Raw genomic sequence first — 22527 nt, forward strand, 5'->3', positions numbered from 1 at the left:
GGTGTTGAATCTCTTTTTCAGCAACTACCCTTCACATAACACCCATTCCCTGCTGTACTGTGGGTGATGTTAGATCATGGCTTCAGTTGAATTAAAGTTCTCCGTCTAGGTTAAAGTGCCCCGATAGACAGGACAGCCCAGAGAATTTGTTTAGCTTGGTCCTGAGAAGGAGGTGGTCTGAGCTCACTGATGCGGTCCACCCCAGTCTTCATACTTCTCATCGTCTCATCCCCAAAACGTACAAACGGTGGCAGTTACTCTGTTTGGTTTTCACTGATACGGAGGCAGGAGATTAGCTTGAATCTTGTCGGAGATTACCCTGCCTAGGATGCACTGAAGCGCTCCTGAAGATTATTTTGAGCTTCTGAATTTGGGTGAGTAGGGAATAATGTTTTATGTGCACGATGGACTGTTGTTTATAGACGACATGGGGTGTTAACTTTTATGCCTAAAGGATATAACCTGGGTGGGAGGACAACATCTATTTCTTTATCAGTATAATGTTCAGATTTTAGAATAATTGCATGGACTACATTTGACCTCAAAAGAAGTTATTTTTAACTTCTTTTGACTCCCCAACGCTCACAGGTGTCTTTGGTGTTTCATGCTTCCTTTTATCCACCACAGGGGGCAGCACTGAGGCAAATACTCACCTGTGTATCAGACTAATGAGATGAGAGATGGGATCCTCTGTTACAGATGTAACTCTGTGTCCTCTCAGGTGAGTCTCCCTGCAACAATATTGATAAGAATTATTAGCAATAAGAGCAATGTTACATGCTTATTATTTTTGTTATTGGAAACAGTACCCATATATATATATATAAATGTATACAACCTGGTGTCAAAAGACCCAGTGCTATAAACACAAGGAGACACATCTTATTAAGTTTGATGGTATTCACATCCCCTACATTGTAAACCTTTTTACCTGAAGTCAAACACACTTCTTGCTTGTTTACTCAGATATTCAACACATCTGCACATACTTGCATTCCAATTTGTAGACGCTGTATACAAACTTGCATCGACTACACTGACACCCCCACACACACACACACACACACACACACACACACCCCCACACACACACACACACACACACACACACACACACACACACACACACACACACACACACACACGCACACACTAGCACTCTGTGGTGTCACCTGCAGATGAGTTTGGATAGAAAACATTGTTTTTGCTTTCCGTATAAGTTTAAGTTTTAGTCCTAACAAGAGCAGCAATTTATACGCTAATGTGCAACAATTCATCAAGTGGATTTTTTACTTTTTCAGATTTAAATTAGGTTGAATGAGACTACAGTTAATACATTACCACTGTTACATTCACAGGTGGATCCTTGTCCTGGTCGTCTTTGTGCAGCAGCTCAGTGCAGTAAGACATTCCTTTATACGTCTTCATTACACACACATTTAGATTAATAATATTACTACTATGACAACCTTCAAATCTAATTTCAATGAATAATTTCAAGAAAATTTTGATTGCAAAAATATGCAACAAATAAAATCATGTCATGCTGTACGATAAAACCATATTGCTGAGAACAACCATAATGCATGCACATTTCACCCAAACTCAGACATCTGACAAGAACAAGACCAATGAAGAGGAGCACATTTTCCTCAAAAAGATTTCAAGACTACGTTTAAATGATCTAGTGAACTAGCACCCCAATAGATAAAACATGCTTTAAAAGTACACTGGCTGAAACATATGCACCTGCTAAGCTATGGCATAACATATCATTACAAAAAAAGATTAGTTTTGAGTGTTGAGACAACTTTGTGAGGAAGTTGAATTGGACAAGTGCATATAAATATATCATGTAAAGTTGAATTACAACTTCATTTTTGTAAACACTGCTGCTGCTACTGCCAGGAATGTAGTTTGGGCCTGTCTAAAACAATAAACCATCAACACAATGCAAAGATTATCCTGAAGCTGATGCTCTCACTGCATTTCATGTCATGGCATGCAATGTAAATACAGGTGTGTACATTCATCTATATATTTATATATACTGTATATTCTCCCAAACCCAATCGGAATGCAAGCATTCAAGCAGAGAAAGCAGTTTATAATAAGTGTTTTCTAGAAAGAAAATCCTCAATGTACTTGATGCACCTGGACACTGTATGTGTTGATTTCTATTTGTTTATAGTATTCGTCCCCAAGTAACTTCCCCAAGCGTGGGATTCTTTTTGTACAAACAGACTGTAAACCACAGCTAGACTGATAAACTGGCACGGCAGATTATTGACGAAGTTTCCTTATTGCATATATTTTTTTTCGTTTATATGTCAGCTTGGAAGTAGCAACAAAATCCCAGTATATAAATGTCCCAAAAAAATAGGACACATTTTTATAATGAAAAAGCTCCCGTTCAGTATATATCAGGGTAAAATTATTTAAAACAAACAAACATATTTATGGGAAGAATAATCAGTAATGTTTATTTTCTGTGAACGAATTTCTAAAATAACAATCAATTAATATAATATTAATATATACTCATTAATATTTACATTGGATTCAAGACATGCAGATACATTATAGTATACATTACATTATATATATTGTGTCATTTTCAGGTTTCTCATCACCATTTTTTTCCAACCCCAAAACGCCACTGTAATGTTAAAAACAAAAAAACTACTACCTCTACGCAACTTGGGAAAGGGAGGACATAAACATACAGTTTGTTCATAAACTAAGGTTTGCTAATATTAATAGCTATGTTAACCAGAGTAGCATCAAGCTAGACTAACGCTACAGAAGTAGCCCACGTTAACGCTCTCTCTTTAACCACTAACGTTAGTAAAATAAGCGAGAATGCCACGAGACGCAAAATGTTCCCCTCGATGGGCCTAGCTTTTACCACGCTAACGTTACGAGCTAACATTACTAGCTAACATTACAGCATTACGGCTTTCCTACAGTCTATGGTTGCTTCCCAGGCATTTAAATAGTTTATGGCGTTTTAACATTATGTCACGACACATACCTGTCCTGATCTGTCAGGGCCTATTGAAAAAATTGTTTCACTTCAAACGTTAAACATTAAATTATGTGCTTGATTTTCTTTAACTTGATATTCTGTTTTGATATGCTAATGATAACAAAGTGACATTAACATCCACTTCATATTCATATAACACTAATGGTTGTTTAGCTTCTATGTCATGTGACAGTGGAGACATGCCAGTGTTTTGACTTTTCTATGTTGTCCCAATTTGGCTAATGCACTGAATCCCAATGGCCTGTCCAAGACTTAGCCAACTGTTGTATGTTTGTTGGGACTGATGCATGAGATACCCAAGAATGTTTAGACTAAAGGAGAAAGTGGGACAGCAGATGTGCGAATGTACAAGATTTCACTAGCATAAACTCATCCAAATATTTGGTAAGCTTCGAGAAAACATTAATAAATGTTTGTGACACAGGCACTGTAAAACTGCCCGTACACACACACAGACACACACACACACACAGCGGTGGGAACACTTGGTATCTAGAGGCCTAGTTCTTCAGCAAGATGTCAGTGCATTGTGGGAGTCGTGAAGCACTGTGTGAGATTTCTTTCTCATCAAGGTCAGAGTGCTCATTATTTACTCAAGTTTATTTGAGACCATTGATTTGTTTAAAGCTTTCTAATCAGGACTGTCCAGTCTCCACATGGAAATATGTTAATTCTCAAGGCTTATTCCCAAAGGTGTAACTTCCCCAAACAAAACCCTATCTGCTCTGACCCCTTACTGTCTTCTGCTCTGCTTAGGAACACACGCAGCCTCAGCCAGTCTCTTCTTCTTAAATGTAGTAATGATCAAACGCTTACAGGCTTATGGTTTGTGTCTGTTTCAGGGGGAGATTGAAGGCCCATGTCAAGGACGAGACTGCTCTGCATGTCAGTGTCTTCCTGCCAAAGGTGCACGGGTATGAATTAATTTTTTCTTCTCATGTCTCATTGGCAAGTTATCCTTAATTACTCTCACAATGGTAAAGTTGATATTTTGAATTTGATTTTTCTCATTAGCAACTACTGGAAATAGTCACCTTAAATGTTCCATATCACAATTATGAATTCCTTACAAGACTAGCAGCACACATAAAAAGTGTAATTTAGGGTACAGTTGACAGGACAGTTGAAATTGTAAATTACAATCCTAAATCCTTGTTTACGGATAGAGAGGTGAATAAAATCCACAGATAACTCATTGGTCCGTGAGAAAAAAATATGAATCTTCGTCCGAAAAATGGCACGTTTTATATCTTTATATATATTTCTCTTTGTAGGGAGCTCCAGGGAAAACTGGCCAACAAGGATCGTGGGGATCAATGGGACCTCGGGGACACGTAGGGTCACTCGGAGAGAAGGGCAGAAGGGGAGCAGAAGGATCACATGGCCCAGCGGGGCCTAAAGGCGACCGCGTTAGTGTGCATGTTCATGTTGTGTGTGTGTGGAAGTGTGTTTTAAGATAGGAACAGACAGAAAGCAAGGCAGATTCTGCACGGAAGTATCGCTAATAATCACAATAACTCTACATTATTAAACATATACAAAATGTGTGTACATGTAAATATGTCAGTATTAAAGAAAAAAAGTAAGGCTGGGGTTGGGAGTGATTAAGGTCATATTGGCCTGTAATTAATGTGTCTTTACATTTCAGGGCAAGACTGGTGTTCCTGGTTTTTATGGTAACGATGGCTCACCAGTAAGTAAACCAACGTTGTTGAAAACGTCCAAGGACAATAATAATCCCGTCCGGAGAGTTGCGAGCTTCCCAAACGCTGCACAGTTCAATTTGGAGTTGACATATGTCTCGCCTATTTTTCTCCCACAAGGAATCCAGAATACATCCTTGATATATTGATACCAGACACCTTTTCAATTGTTAATGTCATGCGGTATACAAAAAACTGTGCAACATGCCGAGTTCATACATGTATGATACAATGTTGGAGAATACACAGTAAATGGTGCAGTGATTTGAAGCTTGCGTCTGGTGTGCCCTCTAGTGGCCACATTATGGCTCACTGCAGATGTGCCTGGTTTTACTTTATGCCTAATGCAGCTGCCTCTTCACGACTCAAGTATTTGTGTTTTATAGAAGCTCAAGTTGTTCACCATAACCAGCATATAATTATGGAATATTAAAATTAAACTATATGCCTGAAGCCACGAATGCTGTAAGGCATGTTTTCTTCATCATCCTCAACTAGATCCAGAGAGAGGTCATAATTGTAGCCTCTAATACATTGCAATTATACGTCACCACAATAACTGTACTAAATTCTTCAGGGCCACCCTGGAGCAGGCGGTGAGCCTGGTTTTCGAGGGTTGGACGGCTGCAATGGCACAAGGGGTCGACCAGGAGTCTTTGGTATTCCTGGTTTGGATGGTTTCCATGGGCTGCTGGTGAGTAGAGCTCCTGCTCTGATTTTTCTGTTAGCCGTTATTCAGCCAGTAGTGATACCGTCAAATGTCCCTTTCAAGCCTTTTGGCAAAATGTATGCTTTGTTGATAGTTTTACAGTACAATATTTACGTCCATGTATGCGAACTGAGAAGTAGTGTGACGTTCAAATAATGTGATGGTTGATGGTTGGACATATAGACCTGAGGCCTGTTGTGACCGTTCTCCAACCAGCAGTTGATCTTTCCCACAACATACGCAACATGCAGATATTGTAGGAATAACTAAATAACAAACATCGGTACGGGATTCTCATTGATCATTATTCAAGGTTTTGCGACTTTGTCTAGTAACTTTCATTTGGACCAGTGTTTGGTGAATATGATGAATAAATATAGAATACTGTATCTGCTTTTAACTGTACTACCTTATTTAGAATGCGTCTCATGTAAGCATTTATTGTGTCTTCTCATCAGGGATTACGAGGATCTAAAGGAATTAAAGGAGAACCTTTATATGGTGCTATCCTTCCAGGGCTTCAGGTAAGTTCCTCCAGTCTGGAGAGGTTCAGATGATAATGGACAGGGCTTCACCAATGTCAAGCCCCATTTCTGGTTGAGCAGCTTCATAGTTATTTGCATTTTACAGCATCTGTAAACATTCTGGTCTTTGTTTAATTTCCTCTTGCAGGGGGATCATGGTAGAGATGGACAGCAGGGTCTACCTGTACGTTTTCTTTACTTATTCTGACAGTAAAGCAGTATTCCTCAGTAATATTCAGCAAAAAGATGAAGCAAGGATTGAATATTTTAAATCATACACCGTGCTTGTGTTAAGTCGATACAATTCAACGTTTACTTTCTTTCTTATTTTTTTATTATCAGGGTAGACAAGGAGTCATTGGACCTAAAGGCCACTTGGGCCCTCCTGGCCTTCTTGGACTTGAGGTGAAATAGGTGTATAGGTCTTTTTTTAATGAAGACTATTATATAACTGTATATGAATAGGTCCACTATTATGTATCTACATTATAAGAAGAAATGCTGTATCTTTATATGGTAACATGGATGTGTGATCCCTTTTAGGGCTTGGAAGGACCTAAAGGTGTGAGAGGACTACCAGTGAGTCAGCTGTTTCACAATCTTTTCCAGTTCAGAAAGAAAATCTTTGCGTGCATGCACACACGCACCTACACACACACGCATGAAAACATATTAACCTTTTGGTTGTTGTATAGGGCGACCCTGGAGGATCACTGGCAGGAGCAAAAGGTGACGATGTAAGAAACCACTTAGACCTTTGACAGCCATGCACTGAGGTTTTTGCGCTGTGTGAAATTTTATAAGCGTGCTTTCAACTGATCTAGCAAACATCTTAACTTACTCCATTCCATATTGCAGGGTTATCAAGGCCCACCTGGCCCACAAGGACCAGAAGAAGTCATAGAATTTCCTCCAGACTTCCTTCCACCCAAAGGCAACAAGGTGAAGGCAGCGCTCTCATTTGTATTTATACACCACTGTTTATTTTGAACTACTGCATTGACCTGTATAAAGCCAACTATGTGTTCTTTTTCTTGATTGTCTTTCTTGCTTCTCAGGGAGACACAGGTCTTCCTGGACAATGCGGACCAAAGGGCATACGCGTGAGTTTCATCCTGTTTGTAAGCATACAGGTGGGCCTGAGAGAAAGAGGAAGGTATTTGATTTGCATTTTCTTCCTTATCAGGGTGGTAGAGGAGACACATACAGCCAAGACATAAAAGGCGAGCAAGGCATCCTTGGTTTTCCTGGAGTTAGGGTGGGTGACTTAACTCAGACTGCAACATGCTTTTATACAGACAAACTGTATTCAGCCCATTGTTTCCATCTCTAGGGTCTTCCAGGATTTCCTGGGAGAGATGGACCATCAGGACCAGAGGTACACCTGTGATATGAGGCCTTACCTTCCTGTATATCATAGGTCATTTTTGAGGCTCAATACATACATATGTTTTTCAGGGTTTGCGTGGAGAGAAAGGATATCCAGGTCTCATTGGAAGAAATGGACCAAAGGTGGGCTTGACACAACAAAGCTTGTATCAGTTGCAAACAGAAGCCACTTAGCAAAGTGCTACTGGGAGGGAAACTGAAAGTCCTTAGTTAATGATGACGTGGATCTATACTCTCCTGCAAGACAGATGGTTGCTGGCATCTTTGTGACATATTATCTGATGCCCTCTGGTGGTTGCTCAATGGGATCATTACAAAACCTGCAATTTCTGATCGCTCTTCTTATCTTTAGAAAGATTATGCACATCATTCACTTTTTCCATTTATGACTATAGTTTTCGTCGCTGTCTTTGTATCCAACAGGGCTACCAAGGAGATCTAGGTCTCCCCGGTCCCCTGAACCTTCACAATGGAAGTTATGTCAGAGGTGAGACAGCAGTAGCGACACTAGCTTGATTAGAAATATGACAATTAAATGCTTTCTTGATTCAAAGGTGAGCAGTTTACAATCTACAGAACATTGGCAAAACAATGTTCTGTCGTAACATTGGCTTTTACATTTTAGACATGTGCTCCACTAGAAATAGTTTTACAGTCCAGTGGGGTGTTTAAAGGGGACATATCATTCAAAACAAGTGGGTATCCGGAGTGTGAATCAACTCACAAACTGTGAAATAAGACAACCCAGTCAGTTTTTGTGGGCTGCTTAGATCTGAAAACTTTATTCAACAAGCCATTCAGATTTGTCTCCCCTCCCTATGTCACATGCAGCTCATTAGAATGTACCGGCCCCCATCAGCATATCTACACCCACGCCATTGAGAACTGCCTTTCAATGGTGCACAATATTTTTCTTGCTAGCCATTTAGAGCAAACTTTGGAGTGAATGGGGCTTAAAGAAGCTAAAAAGGATTGCCTGCAGACAGAGGGTGAATACAAGTATATTCAGACAGACTGTATGAGAAAAATAATCACGTTTTTTTTTAACATCATCACACGTAAACGTGTTTGAGTAGAAACCTAAAATACAAACATGAACGTGAAAATTAGCATATGTCCCTTTTAAAGTATACTCCATTCAGAAACTAAGTTTTGAGTATCGAACACACCCACTGGAGGGTTGAAGTGTTTAAACTGTGTTAGTCAGATAACAGAAAAAAACGGCATTTAGATGTCAGATAAGAATAAATTACAGAAACTACTCAAACCACTCCTGCAACATAAACCACTGTTATCTCTGGTCATATTTTCAACAACATACTGCTAAATACACAACTCTTTGTAGAATATCACTTAAAATTAGATTGATAGCTCAAATCCACAAACACTCCTATTATATTAGTAAATAACTCTAATTAATGTATGAAAGTAATCAATCATTTATTACTTTTTCATGGTTCTACGTCTACATGGGTAAGGTGTAAAAGGTGACCGAGGGTATCCTGGAACACCTGGACCCCACGGTGACCCCGGGTTCATGGGCATGCATGGACCTCCCGGCCCACCAGGGTTAACAATACCAGGTCAGAGTTTGTAATCTTCAACTTTCAGGTTACTCTTGGCTTTTTGTAATACATATCTCTGAGTATATCACTCACTCTGATAAGGATTTGACCTACAGCTAGAAACTACTTTATTGGAATTTTTATTTTGTCTCTCACACCTTCATAGGAGAGCTGGGTCTGCCTGGTCCACGAGGGTTCCTTGGTCCGAAGGGCTATAAGGGAGAGCCAGGGGGGTATAAAAACGTTGAAAATCTGTTTCCGGGACTGAAGGGAACTAAAGGACTCCTCGGACACAAAGGTGTCACAGGCCCTCCAGGTCCTCCAGGTATATTATTACTTCCTTCATATTAGACCCAATGGAGTTTGCTATATGTGTTTGTTCATCTCATAAATGTAATTTCATTATTTGAATCATTGTAAGCTTGCCATTATTTGTGCATGTTCATTTGAATGTTTACTTACCTTCTGGCTTGTGTGTGTGTGTGTGCGTGTGTGTGTGTGTGTGTGCGTGTGTGTGGCATTCTTTTCAGGATGTGGAGGTGAGTTCTCAATGATTACACTAATTACTTGTTGAGTTTTTAATTGATGTCGCTGGATATTTGTTGCTTGTTGATTCACAGATTACTTCTGTGAGTCTGGTTACCCAGGAGACACTGGTGACATAGGACCCAAAGGATCTCCTGGAAATCAAGGGGTCAAGGGAATTACAGGTGATCTGTGACTGTTCAAATGCAATAGTTAACCACAAGCAGAGATTGTATTCTTCTCTGTGTCTATTGACCTCTGTTGGAATCTAGAAACATATTGTGGGAATGTACTGGAACAGATTTAGTGTACTTATTATGTATACAGTATATATACGTGTATTGTAGAGTAAACAATTATGCTGCATCATAGTCATACATGTTTATCATTGTGTGTGTCCTACAGGTTGTCTAGGGGAATGTGACTGTAGGTCTGCTGGGGGAAGAGAAGGACCCTCTGGTCCAGCTGGTTATCCAGGACCTCCAGGGTTTCCCGGAACTCAAGGACTTAAAGGAGACCCAGGGCTGAAAGGATACGAGGGTCCAAGAGGACCACATGTAATGACAGCAGGACTCTAGCTAACTAATAGTTAACATCAATTTTCATAAACATGTATGACAATTTACAGCAGTGGCTTTTACGTTGTATTTAATCTGACTTTGTGTTTTCTTTCAGGGCTTTCAAGGAATTCCTGGTATAAAAGGACATAAGGGTCAAAAAGGTCACTCTTTTGTGGTAGATGCTAAAGGTGAGCACCTCTTAACATCGCACCTGTACTTTAAACAGTATTATTATACAAGCAAAGAGAATGGATGTTTGAAATGCTTGGATACTTAACTCTACAGGAGATTGCCGAATTAAGTGAAGACTTATTTGTTTATATTCACCAAACACTACAGTAAGGCAATTACAGTGCACTGTATTCTGCACAGTCTGTTCAGCACAACAGTACCTTGAAAACAAAGAGAACGTTGTTTTATTCATGCCTGTACTAAGGGTTTTTATACATTGATAGTCTAATACCTTCAGTTTATTTCTGTTGTTGAAAGGTGCCAAAGGTAACCAAGGAGTCCTCGGATATCCTGGTCCTCCTGGAGCAGCGGGTAGGCCAGGACTGGATGGAACCCCTGGGCCTGCAGGGGACCATGGAACACCAGTGAGAGTGTACATTTTAAGTGCTGTATACGTAATTTATGGAACAGAAAAAAACATTACACTTTTGGGGGTTTTCATTTATTGTATCAAGTAATGTGTTTACAGGGTGCTGGATATACAGGATTACTTGGTCCTAAAGGTTACCCTGGTGTTGCTGGACCAAAAGGTTTTCCAGGGCGTATAGGCCCCCCAGGTCCTGGTGTTCCAGGCTCTCAGGGGAAACCTGGACCTAAAGGTTATCAGGGACTTCCTGGCCCCTCGGGAATTCCTGGACGACCAGGCCCTCCAGGTCAGAGATTTGGTTCAATTCAGAGATTCATACAACAAGTCAGTGTCATGGGCTCAAAAAGTACGTTGTATTTGTGTCACCAGGTGAAACTGAGGAATGCTGCCTTGAAGAAGAGATTGGATCATCTGGTCAGAAAGGAGAGTCAGGATCACCGGGTAAGTTTTAGAGGTGTTACACATGCAGTAATATCTTTAAAAAAATCATCACTGCATCCGGGCACTGGACAAAATAAACGTGTGCCATATCCATTAATATGATTTTTCTAAAGTTCTGAGAAAAGTTGCTGAAGTTGATGACAAAAATGGTTGGACCCACTGTACATGAAATAAACCTGATGTATGACCCCTGAAACAATTTCAGTACATGTTGCAAGTCAAGTTTTCTTTGACCACTTTTAGGGTTTCCAGGTGAGCCAGGAAGAGATGGTCCTCCGGGAACTGTGGGACTACCAGGCCCGAAAGGCATGAAAGGAGATGACAGGGAAACTGGAGAGATTGGACAGCTAGGTAACTCTGATGTCAAATTAAAATTCTATACACATTTTTTTCAATATAATATTTTCTCACTGGGGGATTCAGGGATCATCCACACCGCAGGGAATTTGTCAGTTAATCATTAATTATACAGTTAGGAGTTTGAACACTTAAACTACAGATCTTGTAAAGGTCTTCCAGGTTTAAATGGGGATCCAGGTGACCCTGGTCCCGGTGGAATTAGCCTGGATGGCCCTTCAGGACTTCTTGGGTTACCAGGACTTCCAGGCAGGAAGGGTGACCCAGGAGATGCCCTCTCTGCCAGGCCAGGTGCTACTGGCTCACCCGGCCGCCCTGGGGCTCAGGGGACAAGTGGACTCAGTGGAATTCCTGGAAACCTAGGGTCTCAAGGTAAGTTTCATTAATATTTAAGTGAACAAAAACAAACTACTCAGCAACTTACGCATCAGCGTGGCCCACTGAAATAAATCCCAGATTTACTCAATTTGCAGTGTACCTCACATTATTTCCTACACATTGGTTGACCATCGCTGCCTTGTAATTACAGGTACACAAGGCCAACCTGGACGACCTGGTTGGAAAGGAGAGCCAGGAGACAATGGTGACCCCGGAGTCACTGGTCTTCCAGGTCCACCCTGCACTTTGTATGACCTGATTGGATCTCCAGGACCGACAGGACCTCCAGGAAACCCTGGACAGAGGGGAGTACCAGGTAAGCACACAGCAGGATCAAGCAGAATTAGGTCACTCATGTCCATCACTGTCCCTTAAACATGTCAGGATTAATTTCAGATTACATTCATGAATTTGTTTTCATTAATATATTGCTCTTATTGAACTATATAATGTTGCATAGGCTATTCTGGTCAGAAGGGTTTTAAGGGAGATATAGGTCCACCTGGTCATGGACATAGGGGTCCACAAGGTTTCCGTGGCCCTCCCGGTTTGCCAGGCCCAGCGGGACCAGGAGGCCCCGCTGGTCCCTCAGGAGATCCTGGAACTGATGGCTGGTCTGGACAGAAAGGTGAACCACTGGCCTGTCATGTAATCATGTGAAGTAATGTAAAATGTTTGTTTAAAACTACACAGTAGCGTCACATTTCAAGAATAATACTGAAACCTGGTCTACATTTTATCAACAATGCTTTATATTTGTAAAGTAGTCTCTCCTGATTTAAATTAGGTGTTTCCTTTCAATTCATGTAGGTGAAAGTGGGTACCTAGGCAGGGCTGGGGCCAGAGGTTTACCTGGTCATCCTGGACCAGCGGGACACAGAGGTAAACAAGGAGAAAGAGGCTTTGATGGTCGCCCAGGTGACACTGGACACCAAGGACAGCCTGGTCATAAAGGTAGGTCTCTCTATGCATACCAAGACTATGACAACTATACTTAGTCTTGCCAGGTGTCATAGAATAATGTTATTTTGATAATTGTAAATATTTACTAAGCAGGACAAGTTACCAACATATAAACAATGTCTCTTTGTCTTTGAATGTGTTGTACTACACAGAAAGATATATTTAGAATATATGCATGCCTTAAATTATGGCTTGAGGGCACTGTTCAGAATATGTAACCTAAATATATAGCATGAATAAAATACTTGACCTTGACAAGGATTTTCCAAAACATTTGTACAACACATGCAGCCTGTAAACAGCTACAGTAGTGGACATATAGCTATGGCAGTAGATACAGATAAAGATGAATGAGGATGATGTTTTATTTAAGGTTAATCAGCATTTCATCTCAACTCTGTGGTCCATCCAGGTGTACATGGTCCACCAGGATTAAGAGGACCATCACAGATCCTGAATATAACAAAAGGCCCATCAGGACTTTCAGGAAGGAAGGGGCAATCAGGACAACAAGGACCTGCAGGCAATGAAGCTGTCTCTTCACAAGATAATATATTTAGTTCCCAGGGACTTAAATGCACATACTTGCTATAGATTGTGATTAATAGTACAGGACTACGTTATTTGTTTTGCCACCTATAGGATCAAAGGGCCCAAGGGGAGTCCCAGGTGATTTGGGTCCTGATGGATGGCCTGGTTTACCAGGCTTTAAAGGCAGCACTGGTGCTCCAGGCAGGGCAGGAATACCTGGACCTCATGGGTACCCAGGGATCAGAGGTTTCACTGGTCCAAGGGGATATCCTGGACCTGATGGAGATCTGGTACACAATGCACATCATTTATTGTCTTCATAACTTTAGAAATAGCTTGTCTGATAAGTCCAACAGTCTGTAATGCACAGCCATTATGTGCCAGGACTCTTTTGTCATCTTTTGTGAGGACGTCATGGATTAGGTGTACGGCTCGTCCTAGACTGCTTATGTAATATATGTATCATACATGATACATATATGAGAGGCGTAATGGCACATGATTAATTGTATGTCAGTCTCAAAAGTTACATTTAAAGTTAAATGTCAAATAGTTTGAATGTGTTGATGTCTGTTAAAGGGGGATCAAGGGCCAAGGGGACAAGTGGGTATCCCAGGGTCACCAGGATTTCCAGGAGCCAAGGGTGAGTCAAAAGAGATAGATAATCATTGAATGATTGAAGACAAAGAGTTTATACAGCAGGATGTGAATCCACAGCAGATTGGATCATATACTATGTTGTTCGATTTATCAAACACAATATGCTATATTGTTATAATAAAGGCAAATGTTACAACAAAGCCCAGAAAAATGGATTCCATACCTATGTGATTTAGTTGAACGTGATGAAAGCTGTCCAAATCTGTTCCAGGTGAGCCTGGACACTCTTATGGAACACCTGGTCCACCTGGACCCAAAGGATTGGCCGGGGAGGATGGACCCAGTGGTGAGTTTAGAAAATGCCACATTGAACTGTAGACCTATGAGTTAGAAATGACTACAAATGATGAGGACGGATTCAAACAAAATCTTGAGGATGTCTGTCAGTTTCCAAGAATATACAATGCTTTGTGGATGTAAAACTGGAAATTAATTTCTATCCACAAATAATTCCCTTGAGCACCCAGAGGGAGTCCAGGAGATCCAGGGGACCCAGGACCCCAGGGAAGGTCAGGTCAGCCTGGACAGCGAGGCATGGTCGGTGAACCAGGAAGACAAGGAGGACCAGGTGATTTCCAGTAAAGACTTAGAACGAAATCTTATGTACTGCAGCAATATTTTGAAACTAGAGGAATCCTGTTAAACGTTGAACTTAGGAATCCTAGCTTCCAGTCAAATTTAAAAGAAGAAACATAACTTGCTCCCCATTCTGAGGTTTGTATATCATCCAAGAGAGGAAATAAATAAATAATAAAGGGAAAGAACGTTGTGGGAGTAACCAAGATAATTTGTTCTTACATAATATAATGCTAACTTACATTTAGATATAAATGCTCATAAGTGCTCCAGTTTTCAGCAATTCTCATTTTCTCCTTCAGCCATTAAAACAATATGAACCAGATCTCAATGCTCAAGTATTTTGAATCTTGTACTTATATGCACATATTGGTTTAAGCTCTTTTATATTCACGTCGTTACAGGCTTCCCTGGACCTCATGGCCCATCAGGTCATCCAGGTGTTCCAGGTTTTCCAGGCGATAATGGAGGTCTGGGACCCCCGGGCCCACCGGGGCCATATGGGCCTCCAGGTAGTAACATAATGTCAGATTACAGGCATCGTAAATCTCTATTAGTTTATTAGTAATAATTATTTGCTAATAACCTAACAAGAGTATCTTCATGTTGTACTCTGGATTTATGTTTAGGCCTTCCTGGACCACCAGGTCTGGATGGACTAGATGGGCTTAGAGGTCCAAAAGGAATAAAAGGACCAAGTGGTAAGAAGGGTGTTTTATCATAATTTTCTATTTAGTTTAGCAATTATTTCTTTGCATGTATTTTATGGTTTGTCTTTTGGTGTACATTTGTTGTTCATGTAGTATTTAGTCAGCTGCACCCTCTTTTACTTAAATCAAACAAAAGGGTGTAAGAATTAAAGTTCATTTGTGCCATTTCACTTCGTCAATACTCATTAAAGCATAATATGTTATGATATTTTACTATTGACACTTAAATGTACTAATTTATTACCTCAAGGTTCATGTATACCTGGCACTCCAGGACCAGATGGTTTTCCTGGAGTCAAAGGTCTCAGAGGTCAGCAGGGGCCTCGAGGAGCAATTCTTTCTGGGTCCAAAGGCCAGAGGGGCTCACCTGGTGCCACAGGTATCATACCTATAATTACCAATAGTGCATCCACTCCATCTGTCTATAATGTCCGGGAGAAATAACTGCTAAAGACCACCTTTTTAGGTTATTGTCTCCTCCCAGTACCGCCAGTACCGCCAGTGTAACTCCAATAGGAATAATACAGTGATGATTTCTTACTATGCATTATTCTTTAATGGTCACTCAGATTGTAATATATTTTATTATCTTTTTAGTCAATCTCCTTTCCTAGAGTGTGGGTACAGTTGCATTCCTCTATGCAGTACATTTTCTGACATACGGTATTTAACTTGTATGTATTTCTTTCCCCAGGTCTTCCAGGCTTCCCAGGTGTACCTGGTAACCCTGGTAAAGAATGCTCCAAGCCTCTACCAGGACCCAACGGAGACCTAGGTTATGAAGGACCTCCAGGACCTCCAGGACCACCAGGTGTGTGTGTGTGTGTGTGTGTGTTTTGTGCACATGTTGATATATAACTGGGTATGTGTGCCTCGTTATCTATTTGTCCACAACTAGGATTTTTCTTTGGGTTTTAAGGTCCTCCTGGGGACCCAGGCTCTACAGGAAGCAGTATTTTCACCAAAGGAGACCCAGGCCCAATTGGCCTCCCAGGGTTACCAGGTCATAAGGGAGATGGGGGCCTCCCAGGGCCTCCTGGGTCTCAGATGCATCCAGGCTTTAGAGGACCAAAAGGTACATTACAGTGCCAGACTGCTATCATCAGTATTTACAGTGTTGTTATCCCCTTGCATGCACTCTAAATATTGCTGCACTTCGACAGGTGAGAAAGGTCCTGCTGGTTCTAGAGGTTCCCAGGGACCCAAAGGTCAGATTGGGGTCCCTGGACCTTGGGGTCGAAAGGGACTAACAGGCCCAGCTGGAGACACAGGTGAGTGGCACTGGTAACTTAGAGATGTCTTTAGTAAATACTTGATTCTCATTTACTAACTGTTTTAATATGTTATGACATCTGGAAATCATTTTCTTTCCAGGTGTAAAAGGTGCTACTGGTGATTATTATTACATGAAGACAGAGGGGGCTCCCCTTGGAATCCAAGGACCACGTGGTCACCCAGGATCTTTGGGATATCCTGGCGATAGGGGTATTCCTGGGACTCCAGGACGTAAAGGCAAGATAGTTTAATATATTATCTGCATATGTATATGTATTCATATGTCTGTGTCGGAATACATCTGTTGTGTGTTTTCATCCTCAGTTGTCTGTATGTGTGTTTGTCCTTGTTTGTTTGTTTCTGTGTGTTCCAGGACAGAAGGGCTCCATAGGGTTTGTGGGCCTCCCTGGCAAACCAGGTCCTGCAGGTGATAATGGTCTTGTTGGAGACCCAGGAGATGCTGGTCAGCTAGGATTTGCTGGACCTCAAGGTAAAATAATTGACTACCTCCAATAAATAGCTAATTTCATCTCTTCCTCGCTCTCATCCTTGACTCATGTCACCCACTCGTTCAACCCCTCCATCCTCCAGGTATCCCAGGTCCACCCGGTGATCCAGGTAACCAAGGCCAAAGGGAGGCATCAAGGTCAGGCTTTCTTTTGGCAATCCACAGCCAGTCAGTTCAGGTGCCACAGTGCCCTGAAGGCAGCAGTCAGCTCTGGGTGGGCTACAGTCTGGTCTACTTGGAGGGACAAGAGAAGGCTCACGCTCAAGATCTGGGTACGGGTCAGCTTTAAGTGCTCCTTTGTTGTAATTGAGTTCACGCATCAGTTCATTTGTTTATAGGCTTTCTTCCTCTTTTATTCTCTCTCTCTCCTTTTACATCCTCTACCTGTAGGCCACGCTGGCTCCTGCCTACCTGTTTTCTCCACCATGCCTTTCTCCTACTGCAACAAAGCTGCCTGTCACTACTCTAATCGCAACGACAAATCCTATTGGCTCTCCACCACCGCTCCCATACCCATGATGCCCCTCTCTGGCCTGGAGATTAGCTCCCACATCAGCCGCTGTGTGGTGTGTGAGACAGTTTCGCCTGCAGTGGCTTTTCACAGCCAGGATCACACAGTCGCCGCATGCCCAGCTGGCTGGAGGAGTCTGTGGACCGGGTACTCTTTCCTCCTGGTGGGTGTGATATCAATATTTAGTGTGTGTATAAAATAAACAGGCCGTCTTATTACCTAATGTGTACCCTGCTGCACTTCTTCTCTCCAGCACACAGGGGCAGGTGATGAGGGTGGTGGCCAGTCTCTGACTTCTTCTGGTAGCTGCCTGAAGGATTTCCGAACTCACCCCTTCATAGAGTGCCAAGGTGCGCGCGGCTCTTGTCACTACTTTGCCAACCTCTACAGTTTTTGGCTAACCACTGTCAGCCATACAGAGCAGTTCATCACCCAGAGGCCTGGCACCATCAAGGCAGCTGATAAGCAGCGACACAAGGCCAGTCAGTGTCATGTCTGCCTCAGAGAACAATAAAGAAACTACACTTTTTTTTTTTTTGGAGTCATTCTGTTTTCCAAATCTAAGTCTGATGACCACTTTGAGTTATAGATAGATTATTTTTGATATACGACCAAAGATGGATCCCTGCATTTATAAGTTGTTACCTTTATCTGATGTTGCTACCACTCTGTCCCTTCTGTGTCATTATTTTCAATGAGGTGCTATTTCTAAAGAAAATATTTCATAGTTGATCATCTTGCTGTCGTACCTGAAGATATTGTAATAATCTATTTTTTTGAAGACCTTTCCTTCATCTATTTTGTGCTCCTCAAATAAAATGTTTGAAAAGGTTTCAACACTACAAGTCATTCAGAGTTCAATAGCTTCCCCAGTTTAGAAAAACAACAGCCGACTTGCAAAAATCCCAAGACGGGAGTAAATGAATAATTTTAACAGGATACAGTTTTCCATAGCGAGTTTCAAGTTCATATTTTTTTATTTCTCTCAACAGAACCCAAGTGACAATCAGAATACAGTACTTTTTTCCTCAAACATGTTTTTTCCTTTTCTTTTTTATTACGCAAAACAAGAGGACACTGAGTGCAATAAGACAGAGGACTCTGACAGTGCGGTGCTCTCTCTACCTTTTCACAGTGCACGTTTTATACACACAAAAAGATTGTACATCATCGTTATTACATTTCCAACCTCCACCCACCAACATCATGGGTAGGGCAAAGTGAATGTCTTAAAACAATCATTTTTAAAGATTCAACTTGCATACAGTGTATCTTGGCACACAGACACAAATACACACACACACACACACACAGCTCTCTCCCTCACACACACGTACAGATACAACACAGAGGGACCTCTGTAGCATTGATTCTCACCGGTGAGGGGGTACTGCACTTGCACTCTGAGGGCGAGCTCATTTGTCAAACCCACCCTCGTTTGGCATTGCATTTTAATGTGCTGAAGACAACACATTTAGATGATGTAAGAAGGAGGTTGAGGTAGAGGGAGAGAGCGGGGGGGGGGGGGGGGGGGGGGTACATGAACTGTTTGTAATCAGTCTGATTGAATGTGTTGGAATATGATTGGTAGTGCAGATTCTTCTTATTTTTTTAATTTTTACAAAGCCTCAAAGATTTGTTGCAGGCTGTTGTGCAACCCCTGTCTGCTTGACTGGGTAGAGCTGTTGCCATGTTATAGGTCCTTAAACGTCTTGATCACTAAAATGGTTGCCAGCCAATTGAATTGGGAATATTGTCAGAGACAACCAATCGCAGATGACTGCATGTCGCACACAGCCAGCCTCCTGAGGCTTTACCTCAACCGCCAATAAATTAAAAACGTACATGGCACAGCTATCTTTTAACATTTTCAAAAATATATATATAAGCATAATCTTGAAAGATTATTTCTTAAGCAAGTGCATATGGCTATTATAATCTGCAGTAAAATCAAGAAAATGCTCTAAAAGCTCAGGTGTTGATTGTACGGGCTGCTCGTTGGCATCAGGTATCTACACTGTGTCATGGTGCGCGCAGTGTGTCTGGCAAAGTAAGGGCGCTAGCACTCGCCAGCTATTGCCACCAACCCCATTTCAAATAACCAACCGTCCAAAGTGCAACCACACCCTCATCTCACTTTAACAGGCTTTGGCTGGTTTTGTAAATTATACTGTTAATAATGTTTGTTCTAATTTACTACCTCCCCAACCCACCCTTATAGTGTATCCTAGAAAACGGCGTTTCACACTTTTTCTGTCTACAACATGCCCGCCAACAGGTTTTCCTATAAAACGATTCAACCGCTTCAAAAGGCTTAGACGTAGTGACTGCACCGCTTCTTACTGTAATATACAAACTGAAGCACACACAGTTTCCTGTTTCTGTTCTAGGACCAACTGTTGTACCTTCTAGAACATACTGTACTGGACCAGGCATGTCGGGCGCTGGAATCTAAAGCATGTAGATGTTAAACCCCTCAGTTTACAATACAACAGTGAAAATGTAAAGTATATATAGACAGAAATGAATAGTCCATTCAGTTGTGTGCTTTTGCGCACAAAGAAAACTGTTGGGCATAAGAAGATTATGCTACTACAGTACAAGTATTGATATATTATGCTTTCAAAGGCAAAATAACCAAAACAAAATTGAAATAAAAACCAACATTAGATTGCATCTACATTTACTATTCATAATTTAAGATGCTTTTTAATCCCCATCTCATTTAGAAAATATCTATTCATCAAATAGCTATACTACTAATTATATTACAAGAATCCAGTCACAGGAAATAGAAAAATATCAAATATCACCAGAGATGATAAGAAAACATGACAACCTGAACGAGCAGAAATATTGCTATGGTAACCACCATTGTCCTTTGACATCAGCGAGTATCATCCCCCTTGGTGCTCTTATTGGCTGTCCTGATGCCACTGGTGTCGCTGGGAAGAATCAGCACAGCTCATGGGAAAGAGGGAGTGGGTAACTGGGGGTTCTGTGACAGGGAGGTGCAAGTGTGTGGTTACTCTCAGATGGCCGTGTCCCAGAATACGGTTTTCTGCGTAGGATAAGGGGGAGGACGGATCTTTTTGGCCCCGCTGCTTTTCCCCCAGCCTGGGATGACAGATGCACTTTCTTGCTTGCACTGACTTCGCTCCTGGTGCCTGTCCTCGTTCTTGTCCGGAGGAGGAGGCCTCTCCAGAGATCTCTGCAGGTGTGGATGTTGTCTGGAGCGGATCTCCATGCACAGGGTGCGTTTCCTCTCGATCTGGTCGAGCATGGTGGTGTCTCCACAGATCCATGGCATCTGGGGCATCTGAGGGGCAGAGTCCATGCATTAAGTGAAGCCAATATAGCTTGACGCCCCAAAACATGTATTTTCTCTATAACAAGAAATACTTATTCATGACTAAAAACTAAAAGTAGAAACAACATAGATATTATTTTTTGAGAGTTCAACACTTCAAAACTGCTTCATCGAGACTGTGTGTGTGTGTAGTTTGATCAGATCTGATTGACAGTAATCACAAAATCCATCAAATGGCATCTGATTTGGATTTAGCTTAGTTTAGATTAAGTTAGCTTAATCGTAAATGGGTGCACACAAGGACATCACTTGTTCGAAAATCCTCACAGCCCAATTCAATCCAGCGAGAACAATTACAGAAATGTCTGGTGAAATTGAGAACTGTTCTACCTTGTGGGTTTGCAGGACTCCATTATTAGTCAGAGTATGAAACTGACTGAGAAAATATATTTTTAGGGGCCCCAACGGGCTGAACATAGAAGTGAAGAAAAACAGGCAAATCTGCATACCTGACTTTGATGTGTCTCGGCTGCTTTCCTTTGTGGTGTTCCCAAAGGAGAGGGGCTGGCAGGCATAGAAGGCGAGCGACCATACTTAGGTGCTACTTTCAGATCTGCAGAGGGAGGGGAAACCACACGTCTGACACAAAATACTTTTCTTGCCCCATATATAAAAGAAATATGATCAATTCTCGATTTCCCTTATGAATTTGATGTTTTAACCCTCACCATTTCCGGTTCCCATGGTCATTGGCGGGCTACCTGATGATCTCCCGTGGTGAGTGGGCGTTGTGGTGGATGAATGCTGCCCTGATACTGTGCTGCCATTCCTCTCTTGTGCTTTTGATTGGTCCGTGCTGTAATTTGCTCTGTTATCTCGTCTGGGCGTGCCGTCTGATCTGTGTCCTCGTTCTTTACTGTCACACCGATACTCCATGGCAGAGGGGCTCTTGCTGGTTTTTGCATCATAATGCTGCTCTGAGCCATTCGGACTTCTGTCTTTGCTGTCCCGTCTCACTTCGAGTCCAGTTCTCCTTAGATCTTTACTGTCCTGTCTGGGCAGAGGAATAGGAGGAGGGAGATCTCCGCCGTTGTGGCAGCTCCGATCTCTCCCCTCATGCTTTGATTCAGAGCCGTAGCCAACCCTGTCCTTGCAGTTGTTGCTTCTCGATGTTTCTTGTCGGGGAAGGATTTCAGGTGGCTGGTCGATTCTACCTTCATGTCTATGTTCCATGTCATTTCTTGCTCTCTCTTTGACATCCTGTTGGGGTAACAAATCAGGACGGTGGTCTTTGCTGTCATGCCTAAATTCTGCTCCAGTTCGACCTCTGTCTTTGCTCTCTGGTCGAGGAAGAAGCTCAGGTGGCCTCTCTCTGCTTTCATGCTTTGAGTCCACACCAGCTCTCTCTTTGCTATCCTGTCGTGGTAAGAGCTCAGGTGGCTGATCCAGCAGTCTCTCTCTGTTTTCATGTCGACAGTCTACACCGGTTCTTACCCTTTCCTTGCTGTCTTGTCTTTGTAACAGCTCAGGTGGCTGATCTAGCGGTCTCTCACGGTCTTTGCTGTCCAGCCTCAACAAAGGCTCCATTCCATGTCCGCCGCCCCGATCTTTGCTGTCTCTCCTGAGCATCAGATCCCCATTGCTAAGCCCTTTGTCCTTGGAGTCTCGTCTTATCAATGGGATGG

At 42.0% G+C, this 22527-nt stretch overlaps 2 protein-coding genes across 2 annotated transcripts; one reads left to right on the plus strand and one right to left on the minus strand.

The window, feature by feature from the left end:
- Positions 1-673: 673 nt before the first annotated feature.
- LOC117746317 (collagen alpha-6(IV) chain-like) lies at positions 674-18046 on the plus strand. The gene is made up of 32 exons (XM_034555375.1): positions 674-721; positions 3892-3963; positions 5330-5446; positions 6844-6927; positions 7044-7118; positions 7798-7861; positions 9106-9264; positions 9470-9478; positions 9560-9649; positions 9870-10021; positions 10140-10212; positions 10514-10620; positions 10725-10908; positions 10992-11063; positions 11307-11414; positions 11574-11792; positions 12317-12426; positions 12627-12752; positions 13404-13582; positions 13872-13935; positions 14164-14238; positions 14413-14520; positions 14933-15032; positions 15158-15229; positions 15489-15617; positions 15933-16049; positions 16206-16313; positions 16402-16509; positions 16887-17003; positions 17105-17293; positions 17412-17695; positions 17786-18046. Exons 1-32 carry the CDS (start codon positions 674-676, stop codon positions 18044-18046), a joined length of 3780 nt encoding a protein of 1259 aa, XP_034411266.1.
- A 2398-nt stretch (positions 18047-20444) lies between these two features.
- On the minus strand, positions 20445-22392 carry LOC117746759 (neuronal tyrosine-phosphorylated phosphoinositide-3-kinase adapter 1-like). The gene is made up of 3 exons (XM_034556068.1): positions 21571-22392; positions 21352-21455; positions 20445-20851 (listed from the first exon to the last, which is right to left on the minus strand). Exons 1-3 carry the CDS (start codon positions 22073-22075, stop codon positions 20564-20566), a joined length of 897 nt encoding a protein of 298 aa, XP_034411959.1. The 5' UTR covers positions 22076-22392; the 3' UTR covers positions 20445-20563.
- Between the last annotated feature and the right edge of the window lie 135 nt (positions 22393-22527).

The sequence above is a fragment of the Cyclopterus lumpus genome, chromosome 17 (assembly GCF_009769545.1).
Source record: "Cyclopterus lumpus isolate fCycLum1 chromosome 17, fCycLum1.pri, whole genome shotgun sequence".
Taxonomy (NCBI): Eukaryota; Metazoa; Chordata; class Actinopteri; order Perciformes; family Cyclopteridae; genus Cyclopterus; species Cyclopterus lumpus.

What these genes read in the sequence shown, in the direction of transcription:
- LOC117746317 (XM_034555375.1), top strand. Translation starts at nt 674, where the DNA reads ATGAGAGATGGGATCCTCTGTTACAGATGTAACTCTGTGTCCTCTCAG. An exon ending in TGGCTGGTCTGGACAGAAAG is followed by an intron (nt 12,427 to 12,626) that starts GTGAACCACTGG and finishes GTGGGTACCTAG; the next exon opens with GCAGGGCTGGGGCCAGAGGT. An exon ending in AGGCTTTAGAGGACCAAAAG is followed by an intron (nt 16,314 to 16,401) that starts GTACATTACAGT and finishes GCACTTCGACAG; the next exon opens with GTGAGAAAGGTCCTGCTGGT.
- LOC117746759 (XM_034556068.1), bottom strand. Translation starts at nt 22,075, where the DNA reads ATGGAACATAGACATGAAGGTAGAATCGACCAGCCACCTGAAATCCTT. An exon ending in GACCATGGGAACCGGAAATG is followed by an intron (nt 21,456 to 21,570) that starts GTGAGGGTTAAA and finishes CTCCCTCTGCAG; the next exon opens with ATCTGAAAGTAGCACCTAAG. An exon ending in CCGAGACACATCAAAGTCAG is followed by an intron (nt 20,852 to 21,351) that starts GTATGCAGATTT and finishes TCTGCCCCTCAG; the next exon opens with ATGCCCCAGATGCCATGGAT.